Source organism: Coenobita brevimanus, chromosome 50 (genome assembly GCF_032717465.1).
Source record: "Coenobita brevimanus isolate Jiangsu-jjx chromosome 50, ASM3271746v2, whole genome shotgun sequence".
NCBI classification, from domain to species: domain Eukaryota; kingdom Metazoa; phylum Arthropoda; class Malacostraca; order Decapoda; family Coenobitidae; genus Coenobita; species Coenobita brevimanus.
The window spans coordinates 38,167,187-38,183,949 of record NC_137003.1 but is presented as its reverse complement, the minus strand read 5'-3'; the positions used below and the strand labels follow the sequence as shown (position 1 = coordinate 38,183,949).

General features: G+C 41.9%; 1 protein-coding gene across 7 annotated transcripts in view; it reads left to right on the top strand.

Annotated features, from left to right (window-relative positions):
• Positions 1-16,763, top strand: part of LOC145399809 (uncharacterized) — a 74,881-nt gene that overhangs the window by 2,065 nt on the left and 56,053 nt on the right. For 6 of the 7 annotated variants that reach the window (XR_013897337.1, XR_013897336.1, XR_013897338.1 and 3 more), the window contains exon 2: positions 2,347-2,439. The exons of the other annotated variant lie outside the window; for it this stretch is intronic. Coding sequence is in view for 3 of the 6 variants with exons in the window: in XM_080272362.1 (XP_080128488.1) it covers positions 2,370-2,439 (70 nt within the window). In the remaining 3 variants the exon portion in view is untranslated. The remainder of the gene's footprint in view (positions 1-2,346; positions 2,440-16,763) is intronic. 7 annotated transcript variants of the gene reach the window in all.

The following is a 16,763-nucleotide window of genomic DNA, read 5'->3' as shown; positions in this document are numbered from 1 at the left end:
CCCCCATCCCCATCCCGATACTAACGTTCCATCTCTCAACAGGTTCCCCATCCCTGCCTCTCTGTATCTCCCCATCATCATCCCTATACTAATGTTCCATCTCTCAACAGGTTCCCCATGTCCATTCCCATTTCTCTAATAATGTTCCATCTCTGTACAGATTCCTCCTCCAGTCTCCATCATTACAATTTTGTCCCATTCCCTACAAGTCCCTCCATTCTCATCTCTCTACAAGCCCCCCCCCATCTTATCTCTCTTTACGTTGAATCTCATAACAGGCCCACTTACAGTCCCCACTCCCATAGGCTACCTCTAATTCCTGTCTCTCTACAAGCCCCCTATCCCCATCCCTCTGATAATTTTCAGTTTTCTGCAGGTCGCCATCCCCATCCTTGTAATTTTTCTTCAGGCCCCCATTCCCATCTTTCAAACAACGTCCAGTTTTTATGCAGGTTCCTCCATCCCCGTCCTTCTAATAAAACCCAAATCTTTTCTGAAGGTTCCCTTATCCCCATCCCTCCAATAATGCCAACTCTTTCTACAGGTCCCCCATCCCCATACCTCTAATGACACCCATCTTTCTACAGGTCACCCAGTCCTCATCCCACCAAAACTGTCCCAGTCTCGTTGTTGTCCCCATATCCATTCCTCTAATAATGTCCATTCTTTCTACAGGTTCCCACATCCCCTTTCGATAATGTTCAGTCTTTGCAGGTCCCCACTCCCATTCCCCGTCCTCATTCTAATTTCTGCAGGTTCGTCTCTGGTTTCCATCCCCCTAAAAATCCCACAGTCTGTCCAGGGACTCCTCTGTAAGCTGCAATCATTTTATGCTGTCCTACCTGTCTACAGGTCCTTGCATCTTTATCCCTTTAATAATGTTCAGTCTCACAACAGGTGCCCCACTAGTCATATCTATCAGATTACCCACTGTTCTTCAGGTTCCTCCCTCCCACACCTATCCCTGACATTCTTTAATTATGATGCAGTCTCTTTACAGCACACCCTCCTTTCCCAATCTCCACCCCTACAGTAATGCCTCAGTCTCTATAGGAGCCCCTTCAGTCTTAATTCATATCCTGTATATTATTGCCAGTCATATAAATGATCCCCAGCAATCCCTGTTCTGTGTTTCATTGCAAGTCAGGTCCAAGAATATTATGCCAGCTTCTCTCTCAACCTATTCCCATCCACCAAATGTCTCTTAATAAAGACTACATTATTTTCCTTTCTCCTCAGGTATCCCTTTAATCCTCCCCAGTGCACTTAATTTACCCTGGATTTCAGAGAGAGAGAGAGAGAGAGAGAGAGAGAGAGAGAGAGAGTGGGAGTATTAACAAGATAAAATTTTATTCATCATTTGACTGCGGGTAGATGAATTAATGAAAAGAATATATATATATATATATATATATATATATATATATATATATATATATATATATTTGAAAATGAGAATACATAAGTGGGAAAATGATGCAAGGATGGCCCTTGGCCTTGGCAAAGCCCATGTATATATGGAAGTGACTGCTCAGCCTCTTGCCCTTTCACTGTTCCCAGGTCTCACCAATTTTGTACAGCATTATACAGATCCATCTCTAAGCCCTTCCTTATATCACCACATGTCCCAGTCTATACTTTGTCCTACAATGTTTCCATTATATTGTACTATTGAATATCTAATTTCAACCAACTTCCAGAAAGCATGAATTTTAGGATACAAACTGTATTGCACAGAATACTATAATATAATTTACAGAAAAAAGATCTCCTTCTAGGGACCTCAGTAATGCATTTAATGCAAGTTTGAAGCTACAATCACTATCAACCATTTTGCAATGAAGTTTAATTATAAGTACAGTGTCATGAATTTTATTGTTTGCTGTGAAGGAAGGCTAGTACAGTAAATGACTAGATACCACCCCGTTGAGATAAATGATCTGTATTGGTCTGTACAAGGTCCACTGCATGGCTGGATCTCTTCTGTGAGGGAATGAGACTCATAATACAACATCTTGGCATTTTGGAGCTCATCTGATTGTTGTATCTTATTTGTCTCCAAAATTTGTGAGGATATTGATATTTTTTATTTCAATGGCTTGCACTGTGTGGACACATGATGTAAGTCACATTCCCTTACAACATATATTATTGTTACTTCCTTATTGTACTTAATGTTGGAGACAAATTAGGTTATCATCATTATAGCAAGAACCCTCTTCATGTAAAAAAAAAAAAAAATGATAACCTTAGTTTAATAACAAGAAGCTGAATAAGAGGGCTTTTTTTTTTTTTTTTTTAATGCATATTCTAATTTATCTCCTTCTGTATATACATTTGCTGTAGTGTGAAAAATAGCTGTATCAAGAATGAGTGGCTCATCGTTACGCAAACTGGGCTGTGACTGTCTCCCTAAAATAAATTTATGGGATGGCGAGGGTAGGTATAGACAGTTGGTGGTGGACTTTGATGTGGAACCATTTGCATGAGACTGTACCCTACAACACCAGTGAGGCACTGTTGATCTGGGTCACTGGCACTAACATACTATACCTATACCATGCAAAACAATCTATAATGATATTAAAGAGTTCTACCCTATGCTGAAAACTAGTACAGTGTGTACCATTGTAATTTGTTGCTGAGTAACTTTCCTAGCCCGCAACAGCTGACCCACATCTCTCCCATGGTCATGTGGTTAAGTGTAAAATAATGTACACACACAGATGCATAACCCAACACAAACATGGAGTATAGATTAAGGGTTGTTTCATTAATAAAAGCAGAGTCTTTCATAGGGGTTGTTTGTGGTAATCTGGAGTGGAGAGGTATGGGATGATGATAATGCTGTAAAGTGTATGAATATGACTGGTGATTCAAGAAGAATGATAGGTTAATGAAGAATTGGAGGGGGGAGGGGAATCATTTAACTGCTGAAAATGAGAATACATTAAGTGCAAAAATGGTGCAAGTGTAAACCCTGACTCGTTGACCAAACCCTGGTGTAAACAAATTACTCCTCTGCTTGTTCCCCCACACTGCCCCCAGGTCTCAACAGCTTTGTATGCCTTATACAGATTCATCTCCAATCCCCTCCCTATGTTTCCCTATGTTTCTCTCAGAATGAAAGCATGATTTTCAGTACACAATAACAGACTGCTTTATAGCAATGAATACTGAAATATAAGTTTTAGATAAGGTGTTCCTTCCAGGCAAATAAGACCTCAGTAGCAGCAGTAATTTCTTTTGCTGTTAGTTGGAAGTTACCATTGCTGATTATCAAGTATAGGTATATTGAAATTAAATTTAATAATGAATACAGAGCCTATATTTTTTTATTACTTATGCTGTGTAGGAAAGTTTGTGGCTGACTGGCTACCACAGACTCCGGGAGATACAGTCTGTATTGGTCCTTATGAGGTTCACTGCATAATACAATTACTTTGCATTCTTGGAGCTCATCAGAATACAGTAATCTCTCAACTATCTGGCATAATTCAGCCAGCCCCCATGCCAGATATTGCAGAATACTGGATATTGTGTAGGTACCATACGGCATCGAGTCAGATAATGTCACTAACCTAAGCTATCTGTCTCAACCCTCTATCCTAGAAAGTGTCCAACAATATTACCCATGAACAAAAGATTAAAATCAAGCATAATATACTGTAATGTACATTGCTGATACAGTACATATAACAGTAATACAGTAAATAATATAATCATAATCATACTGTACCCACCTGGTGTTGGCATCAATGGAGTGTTGATACACACACAGATGTGCTCTCACTATACAGCAGTCAGAGCACCAAGGGGCCACAAGGTTAATAACAGCATTGAAGCAATGAGCAAGGCATGGGAGACCACAGACTGTCACAGCACTAGGGGTGGGGAGCCACATGGGTCACAAATGCAGAGCGCATGGATATGTCCTCACTAGATGGCGTCCACGGGAGAGAATGAGAGAGTGGCGGTAGGCTAGGCTTGTCAGGTGGGCTGCTCCCACAATGCATTGTGATTGGCTGGCATGTTGTAGGGTCTGCATGCGTGCCAACTGAGCTGAATGATACACCTCACTGCTAGAAAGTGCATGGTAATGCCGACTGTTTCCCATTTCTGAGCCAGATATTGCCGAATTTCGGTGGATATTGTTTTAATAGAGCTGAACAAAAAGCACTGAATATTGCACTGGGCTGGATATTGCAACAACAGATAAATGATAGATTACTGTATCTCATTTCTCTCTTAAATTTGTAGAGAAATTGAGCTTTTTTAAGTCAGAGACTTTTATGGTGTTTATAGATAGCAGGTGTAAGTCACATCCCTTACAACATAAAATTGCTTGTACATGCCTGACATTGGTGACCATTTCTACTGAACAGTACATGTTCAGTTCATGCTTTATGAGTCTTGATGGGCGGCTAATCTGTAGGCCCGGGAAACACCCCTGTCTGTCACAAAAGAAATGACCTTCCCCCGACTGATACTGTACAGTAAAGTCCCAAGTTTAGTGACATCTTCGTTCGCGGTTTCAGGGTTAGTGGTGGCATGCAAATATTCCCAAACCGGGTTTTCCACGAAAACCCCTCTGTTTGCAGCAAGAAAATGTAAACAAACCGCACGCATGGAAAGCGATCATCACTTGTTCACTGTCATTGCCGCAGAAGAAATGCAGCACAGGATGGATGTGTTGCGTGGAGAGGCGGAGGCAGCAGAGGCAGAGGAGGGTGAAGGTGCCAGAGGTGGCAGGGCACAGTAGCCTCACCACTTGCCTCAGAAATTACACCCCCATCCCTTCCACTAAGCACCTCACTCCAGCCATCCAAGTGTGTTTCTTTTGCCTATTATGTACCTTGTATTAATATAGTTATTTTTCAGGTGCAATTAGTAAATTTTACATTGCACAAATGGGTTTCAGGGGGACCTGGCATGGGACCCAGAACCAGTTAGCCTATTTTCCAAAGGATCAGTGTCCCAACTTTAGTGGAACTTTTCATGGAACTAATTAGGCGCAAAACTTGGGGCTTTACTGTGCTTCATGCATGGGTATAGGTGTGGAAGACTTGTTGACTGGAAGATGTGAAACAGCATGTAGATATTGTGCTGTAGTGTCTGAGTCTGTGAGTGAGAGTCTGTATGCACCAAGTCATTGAGGCATCCTCGACAGAGTGCAAACTCATGACATATACAGTACCCTCTTCACTGCCCACCCCCAAGTGGGATTAAACCCAGATCAAGAGAACTGGCTGACACAGACCCTACCACCTGACTGACAGAGGCTTGACCATACCCACTGGTGGACATAAACTAGGATATGACCATTGAAGGGAGAACCCTCTTTACTTACCCAATAAAATTTGTTACTTTAATCAATCTGATAACATGATCCTGGATAAGACAGCATTTTAAATGTATTCTAATGTACTTTTCTTCTCTATATATCTGCTGTAGTGTGAAAAATACCCGTATCAAGAATGACTGACGTACGCACATTGGCCTGTGACTCTCTCCCTAAAATACAGTTATGGGATAGTGAGGGTAGGTAGAGTCAGTGGGTTCTGGACTTTGGCGTGAAAACATTTGCATGAGACTATCTCCCATGACAGCAGTGAGGCACTGCTGCTGATGTAGATCAGTGGCACTAACATACTTGCACCAAGCCAGACAGTGCATAATACTACTGTATGTATAAAATGTGCTGAAAATCAGTATAGTATGTTCTGCATTATAACATGAACCTTCAACCATCAGAGGTATCTATAAATAGAGCTGATCAAGTATACTTTGCTAGACTTAGATCAAGACATCACACAGCCCTCCTCAGGTCACAGATGACATGTGCCCTGTTTGTAGAATATGCCCACATAACATAACACATAATGATTCACTGCACAGCACATGCCACACTAAGACACAGACACATCATAAACGGTACAGGGAACCTATGGGATGACCCCATAAGGGCAGTTGTTTACCTGTGTTCAACAGATCTGCTCAGTTAGACTGGGGCTGAACAACAACAATAGATGAACAGGTTTCATGCACAACAGATTACCAATACTTAACAGTACAAGTGGATATAGTTTCCAAATTCCACTTTTGCTGGTACAAGAAAACTAGTTAGTTAACTGTATCTGTATATTTTTTAAAACTGCAGACCAGGCCAATATTATCCAGTCTACAACTTACCTTTTAAAAATATGAAGATTCATTGTGCATACAGTACTTCATTACTCACCCTGAATGACTAGAATTTTGTACTGAACTTTTCCTGTTGTACTAAATGACCATAAACAGTTTAAGAGCAGTTAAAGGGTTAATTATGCATGACACCTGTGTGGGTATTCTGTAATACAACAGCAAAACACCAAACTTCAAACACTACTGTATAGTAGTGGACTGCTCACATACTTTACAGTATTAGATTATACACAGTTTGTATGTGTGAGTCACTGATTATTAATCAGTAAAGTAGTTATACTCTACATTACGTTACAGCATTCTTTATCTACTTTTAGAAAAGAAATGTGTGAATTGTTGTTGTTCAGCTGTGAAAGTGGCAAGATACTGGCAGGAGTAAATATACAGGAATATTAAAATAAGTACAGAACTTGGTTCAGTCTAGAATTTGGATGAATGGGCTTTGAAGCACTTCAGTACTCCATTGTCAGGCAGGAATTTACTGTATATCCTTCTTTTGTTTTACACAATTACAACATATACAGGATTAAGCCTTTCATTTAGGATGGGATTACCTCATCATGCTATCTCAGGCCAGACTGGAACCAAACAGGAAAGGACCCAGGGTCACCAACTCAGATACTTTCCAAAGACTTAAACCCAGATCAGATTCACAAGACAAAGTCACTGAAGAGACTAATTTCTTTTCCCTGGTATCTTAAATATGAAGACTAAAAGTGGTAAGAGCAGAAATGTGGCAAATTCATTGCTCAGCAGTTGTATAGTAAACATCCATTATTCCTTACAACTAGGAGGGTGGGGGGAATTGTATCCTCTATTCTTTGTTCTTTGACTCTCATCAGATTGATCAAAGAACCTTTGTCCTGAATCTTCCCACTCTGTAACAAGCTTGAGAAATTGGGCTAGGATGATGGTGTTGTTACAGCAAATGCTATACAGATACCTGTGCAGTTTCTTATTTGATATTTTTTATTTTTTTTTGCATTAACTAATGATCCAGACCCTTACTGTTACTGTTAACCCTTTCAGAGGCTGAGAAACACTTCAGGCTGTATTTCTGGATGACAGAATTTTATTGCAATCAGAGAAACTTCTGCCAGTTAACAAGAAGAAAACTTATCTGAATCAACCATTTCAGTGGGCAAAACTTAAATAATACTTTTATTCTGGCTAATAAAATACAGTTTTATTAAGGTTGAAGAAACCTCTTATAGTTAAAGGGTTATTACTTTCTCTATCATGGGCTTTTGACTGTAACTTTTCCTTTCTCTTTCCCCATTATCTGTTCTTAGCACAGTGTAAAGGCAGAAAGAAACTTAGCAAATTAATCACTTTCCTGGTGAGACAGATACCAGGCCCTACGAACTGGGAAAGCTTAGCATTACCATTGAACCATGAGAGGTATTCCACTTGCCCATTAAGCAGTGTGAGCATTTTTGTACCTCAATATACTGTACTACGCTTTCCTTCCCCTAGTGATTAATTTGGTGAGCTTCAAACACAATACACGCATATGGTTGCACAGCACTGGAGGCCACCATCTGGGATGCTGAAAACCTGAACCTGCAGCCCATCCCCACGATGTCCTGACAAGGATGCTACCAGCTCACCCTGGAACACTGGCATCTGAGATATATTGCCAGCCATGCTTTGCCTTGCATCCCACACTGCTGCCAACCATTGTAAAAGCAGATCAAAACAGCAAATTAATCACTTCCCTAGCTGGGATTTGATCTTGGGCCCTGCAGAGAATGATGGCCCAACAATACCTTTGAAACAAGAGAGAGATAACCCCCTCCCCCTTTCCTGATAAGAATCATGTGTTATTAGACACCTTATTATAACAGTATTATATTATTATTAGTATTGCTTCCTGAAGTGTAACATAAGTGATTAGTAGCTATAATACTGAATTTACTGTACAGTATGAAACATAAACATATAGTCCTGATAGGTGGCAGTCTAATTCTTCATGTTTCATATTTCTTGTTCCTCCCTGATACAAGGCCTAATCTTGTTTCAGATAATAAGCTCTGCAATACACTTGTCTACAAAACTGATCCCTTGCAGCACAGATTTTCTCAGTTGATCAGATATACCTGTACCTTATTTTCATGCTGAACTAACCTACAAGTATTGACAGCCAAACATAAAGTATCCCAATTTTGGAGGTTCATAACTTTTTTTTTTTTTTCTCAAGACACTCATAAACCTCCTGTATTTATTTCTTGTTATATGACAATTATATCTTGGTTATTGCTCCTCAGTAATGTTTTCCTCTATGGTTTGATTGAATTAATTATGCCTCTTTATGATAGAGGAGTTTTTATGTGCTGATTGTGTTCTCTTTCCACAACTAGCATACCCTGGAGTGCTGACTTTTTCTCCTTCCAGTTACACTTTCACCCTCAAGTTGTTGTGTATGTTGAAAGATCATCCCCCTAATACTGAATGAAGTGTGCTGCCCCTTCTTTGTTTGCAGTGTCGTAACATGCAAGTACTCCCAGATGACGACATGGAGGCACCTACCTGTTTAATTGCAATAAATGTTGTTCTGATCCACGATACAGAAAAGCTCAGATGTCCCATAAAGACTTGTTCCTGAGGACTTTTCAGTGTCTTTAATTCTGGATTACCAGACATAACCACTTCTGATCATTTTAGATTTTTGTTTTTCAGCTGGTGTGGCATCTACAGAAGAGCTTCAGCTGTCTTTAAGCATACTGGTACTAAAGACATCATTTCAGTGTCACAAAGTCAAAGAAAGGTGCTGAAGTACACTCTGATTATAAAAAAGCAAAGGAAACTGCCTTTTAACCCCAGCCAGGCTGATTTTTTGTATGATAATATACCTCTCTGAGTCACTGTTTTATAACTAATGTAAACTGTACTTCCTGTGAAGCTTGCAGCTTGGCCTATGCAGACCTTCACTGTGCCTCACATGAGGCCTGCAGTTTGGCAGGGGTTAACTATTTTATAAAATTCATGTCACACTACAATTAGGATACTACTTATATGCACAAAATCACCCACTGAGGCACTATATCACATAGTTGCAACTTAGCAGCCTTTGACATCCACACTATATTTTTTCCCCCAAGATCTAGAAGGCCCTGGGAGTTACCCCTTTCTCAGATACAGCTTGGTGCTCATTATGGTTTGTATTGTTTTCACTCTTGGAAAAACCCAAGGTTGATTATTCACATTCATAATTCCTGGAACTTCTTATGTCTGATTTGCATTAGGGAAGTGAATTGGTAAACTTACCAGGTGACAATGAGAGTGCCTTTCTTAACCAGAGGTGTCTCATCATTCCCAGTCTACCCATCTTCTTACTATGTCAGATCATAAAAGGCAACGCACATGCCCTATGCCCAATCACAGCTGTGCATACACATCTTGACTACATTACAGCCTCCACAGCAGAAGTCCTCTTACTGACCTGCAATACCCAGATCCCCCATAGTTCAAGCCTGAGATGAAAAGGCTTATGAATGCAGCATAGTCAAATGTAGCAGTCTGGTTCCATAACACAAGAAAGTTTGATGCCATCCAAGAAGTCTTCACTCATAAGTCTGCTGAAAGGATCACAGAATTAGGTTTCTGGAGAGACGAATAACTACTAGCCTCACTACTTACAGCCAACATTCTTACTGCATGTAATGTGAGACAGTCTTCAGTCCCAATAAAGAAAAACATCAGACATCCACCAACTATTGGCACCTCTTATTCGTTCATTTACAAATGCTCTAACGTGCTTGCATATGTCGGCCTTGGTCAATTAATGGCGTCTCTCCATGCGCTCATCTGTAGCACCCTCTCTGTTAAGTCCCTTATCCATGAGGTAACACTGTATGACCTTGTCCTAATTTTTGGGGGGGTCTGCCTCTGGCAACTCTACCCACAACATTCACATCTTTCACTGTCCATGCCCTTGCCACCCTTCATCCCCTCAATATGCCCAAAACCATTTCACAATCACCTCTTTTCATCCTATTAGCACGTTCAAGTCCCATCCTTACTCTCAACTCTTTCTCAGTCCTAACCCCTAGACCTGTCATTCAGAGATATATACAGTACACACCCATCTAATCTTTCTCATAGTTGTATGTTTGAGTCTACAGATATCCTTCTCCTTCACTCCCCAAGTCTCACTACTCTATGGCATTACACTCCTAGCACATGCAGCATACAAGGACCCCTTACCACAGAGAGAGAGCCTTCTCGCTGTCAGAAGGAAGAACAATTCCCTGAACTTCTTCAAACCACTCCTTACGCCTGCTACTAAGCTAGGTCCAGCTCCACTTTCAGCACAGATCATGTTCCTCAAATAACAAAACTCCTCCACACACTCAGGACATTCTCCAGCAAGATTAATCTTTTCATTGCCTCTTTGCATCTGTATTATCTCCCTTACATACTGCACGCACAAAATCTGCATTATTTTGCAGCCTACCTCTAGTACCACTATATCTCTTATGCACACACTTATCACAAGTACGGTACAAAATGGAGTTATTTCCCATACCCTTGTAGCAAAATGCACATGGCCACACTCCTGCTTTGACAGTACCACCACCTGCCCTAGATATCATTTTTGATTTAACCGTGATTCCTTTAAAAACCCTTGAAGCACATTCTACACTTCCTAAATCTTTCTTCACTATCCTCTTGTTCTTTGCAATCAGCACCAAGTCATTGCTACGACACCTCCAACAAAAGTCCAATTCTGAAGTCACATGAGAGGACTTCAAGCACGGTGATAAGCAATAAGGGGCTTAAGACTGATCCCTGATCCACATCAACATTCAGGGGAAACTCAGCACTCAATCCTCCATTCACTCTCACCTGGATGCAAGCGGTCTTGTGCACTGCCATAACCGCTCCAACCAACCACTCCTCATTTTCACAAAATTACTAGGGCAGATCCATTTGTTTCTCCCAGGCATAATGCAGTTCACAGTCTATCTTGTTTTTGTGGTTAGTCCTTTCTCCACTACCATGCTGGTCTGTAGTAGTTGGGTTCAGCAGAAGCTGCTCTTCTGTAAGTGCCTCCACAACCTCCTGTAGGAGAATATGTATATACAGTATATAAGTACGTACAGTACAGTAAAAAAAATTTGTGTGTGAAAAAAGATGAAATCAAAGACTGAAAGCCTGTAAATATTTCTAACTTGCCGAGGCTTCCAGGTAGTAAATACAGTACCTAGATAATGAGACTTCTGCAAGTCTTCATATATTTGATAATGATATTCTGCATCAATTAATATATTTATCCATTTTCATCCATTATAAGGGTATTATTAGATTCTTCAATTTAGTTAAATATCTCTTTCTGTAAGTTATCATATGCTGTGATAAAAGTATTTATTAACCTGTTAACTCTACAGGAAAAGCTGCAGTACCTGTGATTTAAAAAAAAAAAAAAAGTTTCACATGAAGAATGTGATGAATTATGTTTGTTTCAGTTTATAGGTTGTTTATATGTGCGTACAGATAGATGGACAGATATATAGATATATGTATAGATAGATAGGTAAATAGATAGATCCCTCCATCCATCATCCAGTCCTGAGCTGCCCCATGAGAAGCGTAGGAGCCTGGGGCTAGGCAAGTTTGTCCTGACTTGTAAGATGAGAGTGACCAGCCTCACTCATCCCTGAGTGGCATTACGTGAGCAATAAACCCCAACCATCCCTTGGATATAAACATACAAAGGCTCAATCCGATTGGAGCTCTTTAATTACCCACTAAACCACCAGGTGGCAGAATTTGGTTATATGGTTACCAGCCAGCATAGTAAATGGTTTCCTGGTGTACAGGAAACCATATGGCTTGTCACTCAGTGTAGAGTCACCCACAGGCAGAAGGAAGGGGGAAAAGTGAAGGAAAGAAAGACAGAAGAGGGAGTGTAAAGTCACCCGTAGGCAGAAGGAAGAGGAAAGAATGAAGGAAAGACTGAAGAGGAAGGAAGGAAGACAGGAAAGGGCAGACCTCTAAAGCAGCACTACATGGAGTGAGTGGATGGTGAGCTCCCCCACCTACCACATGCTGTATATATATACGAGGGGTATATATATATATATATATATATATATATACAGAAGGTTCGCACAGTTTGCGTCATCACAGTGCGCGAGTGACCAAAAATCATAACCAAAAACCCTTGAATGCGCGAGTTTACCGCACAGAACGCGAGGCAGAGGCAAGGAGTGGCTCAAAAATGCCGTTTTCTATTAGTGCGCGACTACCCCTCACACAGCACGTCATGTGTCGTCTTGTTGATGCGCAGAAATTCCCGGGCATTCTACTGCGCAGCTTGGGGTATAAGGGAGCGGGCGCGCCATAACAGTCCTGGTTCGTGCACCGTGCGGATCCGTTCTCTACAGCTAACATGTGGTGTACAACGTGTGGTGTTTTTTGTGCTGCTCCATCCTTGCCTGTACTTCGCCGCACCATGGCTCCAAGCCCAAGAGTTAAGAAACTTCTGACACACGCCACCAAGTTAACCCGCCCCATCCCGGAGACGTGAATTCATGTCCTCACATGATGTGCACTCATATCCCGGAGACGTAAATTAATGCGGCAACATTGCAAGGTCCCTAATTTGCACAATTTTCAATTTTCGCAAGTGATTTTTGGCACGTATACACGGGACACCTTCCTCTACAAGATGCCAGACAGGGACAATTCCTTACCCAGCATGACCTCCTCCCCGTCCCCTGCATGACCTTTTCTCAGCAATTCACCTGTTATCAGTGACCTGGCCAGTAAAGCTATGTCATGCCACAGTACGAAATTCAGGGCCAGAGTGATTCCCCAATCGATGACAATGTGGAGGACAAACATTAGAGGAAGAAACAGTCAGAAATGATGATCAGGTAATGTGGCAAAAAAAGGTCAGGAATGGTGATGAGTTAGTGAGTGAAACAATGCTTATAATGCCTATATTACCATTTGAAAACCAATATACTCAGGTACTACATATAAATTCGTACCAAATAAATAAATAAATACCGTTTATGAATGGTGTGGAATAGTTATCCTCCCACAGAACTCGTTTTCTTTGCAGCCAGCCTGATAGAAAACCCTGTAAGGTAAGGAGATACTCCTACCTGGATCGAGTATTTTAAACCTCAGGTGAGCGATTTCTCTATGAATTTTCGATGTTTCTCACCAAAAGCGGATGTTTGAGCCAAAAAAAAAAAGGTCAAAATGTCGGGACTGGGGCGTACCACTGCCCAGAAAACGTCGGGATGGGGCGGGTTAAAGATCATTAAGATGGAGGAGGAGGGTCAAGGAAACACTGCCATCGGGAGAGCCCTGGGACTGGCTGAATCTACAGTGAGAACTGTGTGGAAGAACCGTGAAGCCATAAAGGCTGTAGTGAAGACGTACGGTGCCTCTGACCTAGACGGCCGTTCGCGGGTGGGAAATCATACTATGATGCTAATGGAGCGCTATCTTGCCACCTTCATAATGAGGAAGGAAAAGGAAGATGTTCCACTGAATGGAAGATTTATTAGGAACCAAACCCAGCTCTTTTACAAGGCAGCATCTCGCAGGTCAAAAGTGGAAAAACCTTTCAGGGCATCGGTTGGATGGCTGAACCGTTTTCTCAAGCGCAAGGAACTCCGTTACATGAAAGTGTCTGGTGAATGTGCCTCTGCCGACGAGCTGGCCGCGAGAGACTATCCTGTGATATTTAGAGCGATTATTGAAGAGGGACAGTACATAGACAGGCACAGGGAAGAAATAAACAGGAGAAGACAGAAGCTCATAACAAGCTACACACAGCAGGCTCAAGTTGGTGAAATTTCGGAACCAGCGACATCGTCTGCTCCTGTTCCTGTTGAGGATGACGAGGATGCAATGTCAGAAGTGTCAGCATTGGACTTTGAAGGGTTTATGGCAGAAGTGAGTGACTTTGATGCTCCTGGGGAAGGTGCTCAAGAGGAGTCTGTGGAGGGAAGTGTTGGTGTGGTGGGAGGTGCGGTGGGGAGTGCAGCACTGTAAGTGTTGCCGTGCCTCGGAACCCCTGTTATTTAAGGTCATCAGGCCTGTTGTCTACTGTTGTTAAGGTGACTACCCATATTTTTGTTATTGTAGCTATAGCTTTAGTACAATGTCTGAAAAATATGACCTTTATTATGTCTCTAAGGGCCAAAAAATGTCCAGGTATGAGGGGGTACCGCCCATACGTAATTATTCCCATAAGATTATGTATTCCCAGTGCGCGAGGTCGTGGACTGCCCAATCTCTCGCGCACTGTGCGTGCCTACTGTATATATATATATATATATACCCTGTATATATATATATATATATAAATATACATTATATAATTTACCTATTTATCTATCTATATATATAATATATATATATATATATATATATATATATATATATATATATATATATATATATATATATATACATACATACAGTATATAATTTATCTATCTATCTACAGGTATATTTTATATATACAGTAATCACTCCAATATCCGACGTAATAGAGCCATAGGTAGGTCCAGTTATTGGTTTTGTCCGGATATTGGGCCCCAGCTTATGGACTTGTACTTATGGACCCTAACTCAGAGAAACACCTATACAACTCCCTCTGGACATGCATAGCACCTATTTAAGACCCAAATCACACCAATAAGGCACATAAATGACTGAAATAAATGCAAAAGAAACATAAAATGAGGGTTTAGAAGTATGTTCATACATTAATAAACATTCTGGTACTTATGGACCCTAACCTAGCCTAACTCAGAAAAACACATTCCTACTGCACATGCATAGCTACTAACACCCTATTCACACCAATAAAGGACATTAAAGAGTGAAATGAGGTAAGTATAGTATGGAAAAAAGTACAGTATGAAACATTCTGGTAAGTATAGTATGGAAAAAAGTACAGTATGAAACATTCTGGCTACTTACAGCAAGTCCCTGGCCACCTCGATGAATAACCGCCTCCTCTCGGACTCTGACAGTAAGAACGATTTCCTGAAGCACTTGCAGTACACTCTTTCTGAAGTCTCGCACTGAACTTAGTCAATAACACACAGAAGTCCGTTCTCTTCACAGTGTTCACTTTTGTCCAAATAATGCTCCATTGTAACTTAGTGTTGCACTTTAACTTTTCCCAATTTTTTTTTATTTTCCAAAGCCAAAACAAAGAAGTCTATTTACGTTAAATTTCTTTTCTACTGAGTCTTTTCTCTCAACTTGAAAACCTTAACACAACACACCGTTTTTTTCACTGCACAACACTCAAAATTCCCGTGTGGTCTAGTGGAGAAGTTCTTGCTATTTATTCACTGTCAGAGTCCGAGAGTATCACTGGCAGGCGACCTAGGGGTGCATTGCTGGGTCGTGGTGATGGCGTACCCACTGCAGAGGACTCTGAAGAAAGCCGCAAACTCACGTCGAGCGGTGACTCCACCGTGGCTGATGTGCTGGGCTGTGGCTCGGAGCATGAGGGCCTGTCTTGGGGAGGCAACGGAGTGGAGCCAGGGCTGGGCACAGCGGGGGTCACGGGCCTGAAAAAACTGTCAATGGTTGATTGACGCAATGACCGACGATTCTGACGATTGATGATGCGCTGCCTGAAAGCACGCACTTCCTCCACGAGTCCCGAGGGCCCCATCTCCCTGTCGCAGTCCGGGTGTTCCAGGTAGTCTAGGACGAACTCTAGATGTTCCCGGAGTGCGCTCAGCTTGGGGATGGCTGGAGTAGTGTCCTGCTGAGAGGAGTCCGCATCATCGTCGTCGGAATCTTCAAGTTCGGTACTGACACCAGCAACCGAAGACACGATCTCGATATCAGACAACGTCTGATACCCAGGATCGCCCTCGTCGTCATCCAACCACTCACAAACATCGTCCACATCAACATCGTCGCCGTGCGTACGTAGCCGTGCATGGAAGTCATCCACGTCAAAGCCCAGAAAATCGTACTCCACATCCGTTCCGAGAAGCAGACGAGACCAACCATTTTCAAGAGTTTTCACAGGGACTTCCTTGCATGCACTAGCCCAGTTGTACAGCGCAGACTTGATGTTGTAACAGCGAAGGTTTTCCAAAGTCCGCTTGCCTCGTGTGTCCCGTCCTTCCCTGCGCTCGTCCTCGTCCTCGAGAACAACCATCACCTCGTCCAGGAACTTTCGACAGTATAGGTGCTTTGTTGCCACAATCACTCCTTAGTCCATTGGTTGAATGAGAGCAGTCGTATTAGGTGGCAGAAACATGCACCTAATACGGCCATTTTCAGCAACCAAGTCCTTGTTGCACGGGTGGGCAGGTGCATTGTCGAGTAGAAGGAGAGCCTTTACCTGGTCGCGAGGGATTCCCAGTGTCTTCGTCTGGTAATGGATGACCTCCTTGACGAAGTGACGGTGAAACCAGTCTTTGAAAATCACAGCTGTAAACCATGCTTTCAAAGAATGGTACCAGACGACAGGAAGGACATCCATCACCCCACGAAGGCACCGAGGCTGCTTTGCACGGCCAACAACAACGGGCTTAAGCCAATGCATGCCATTAGCA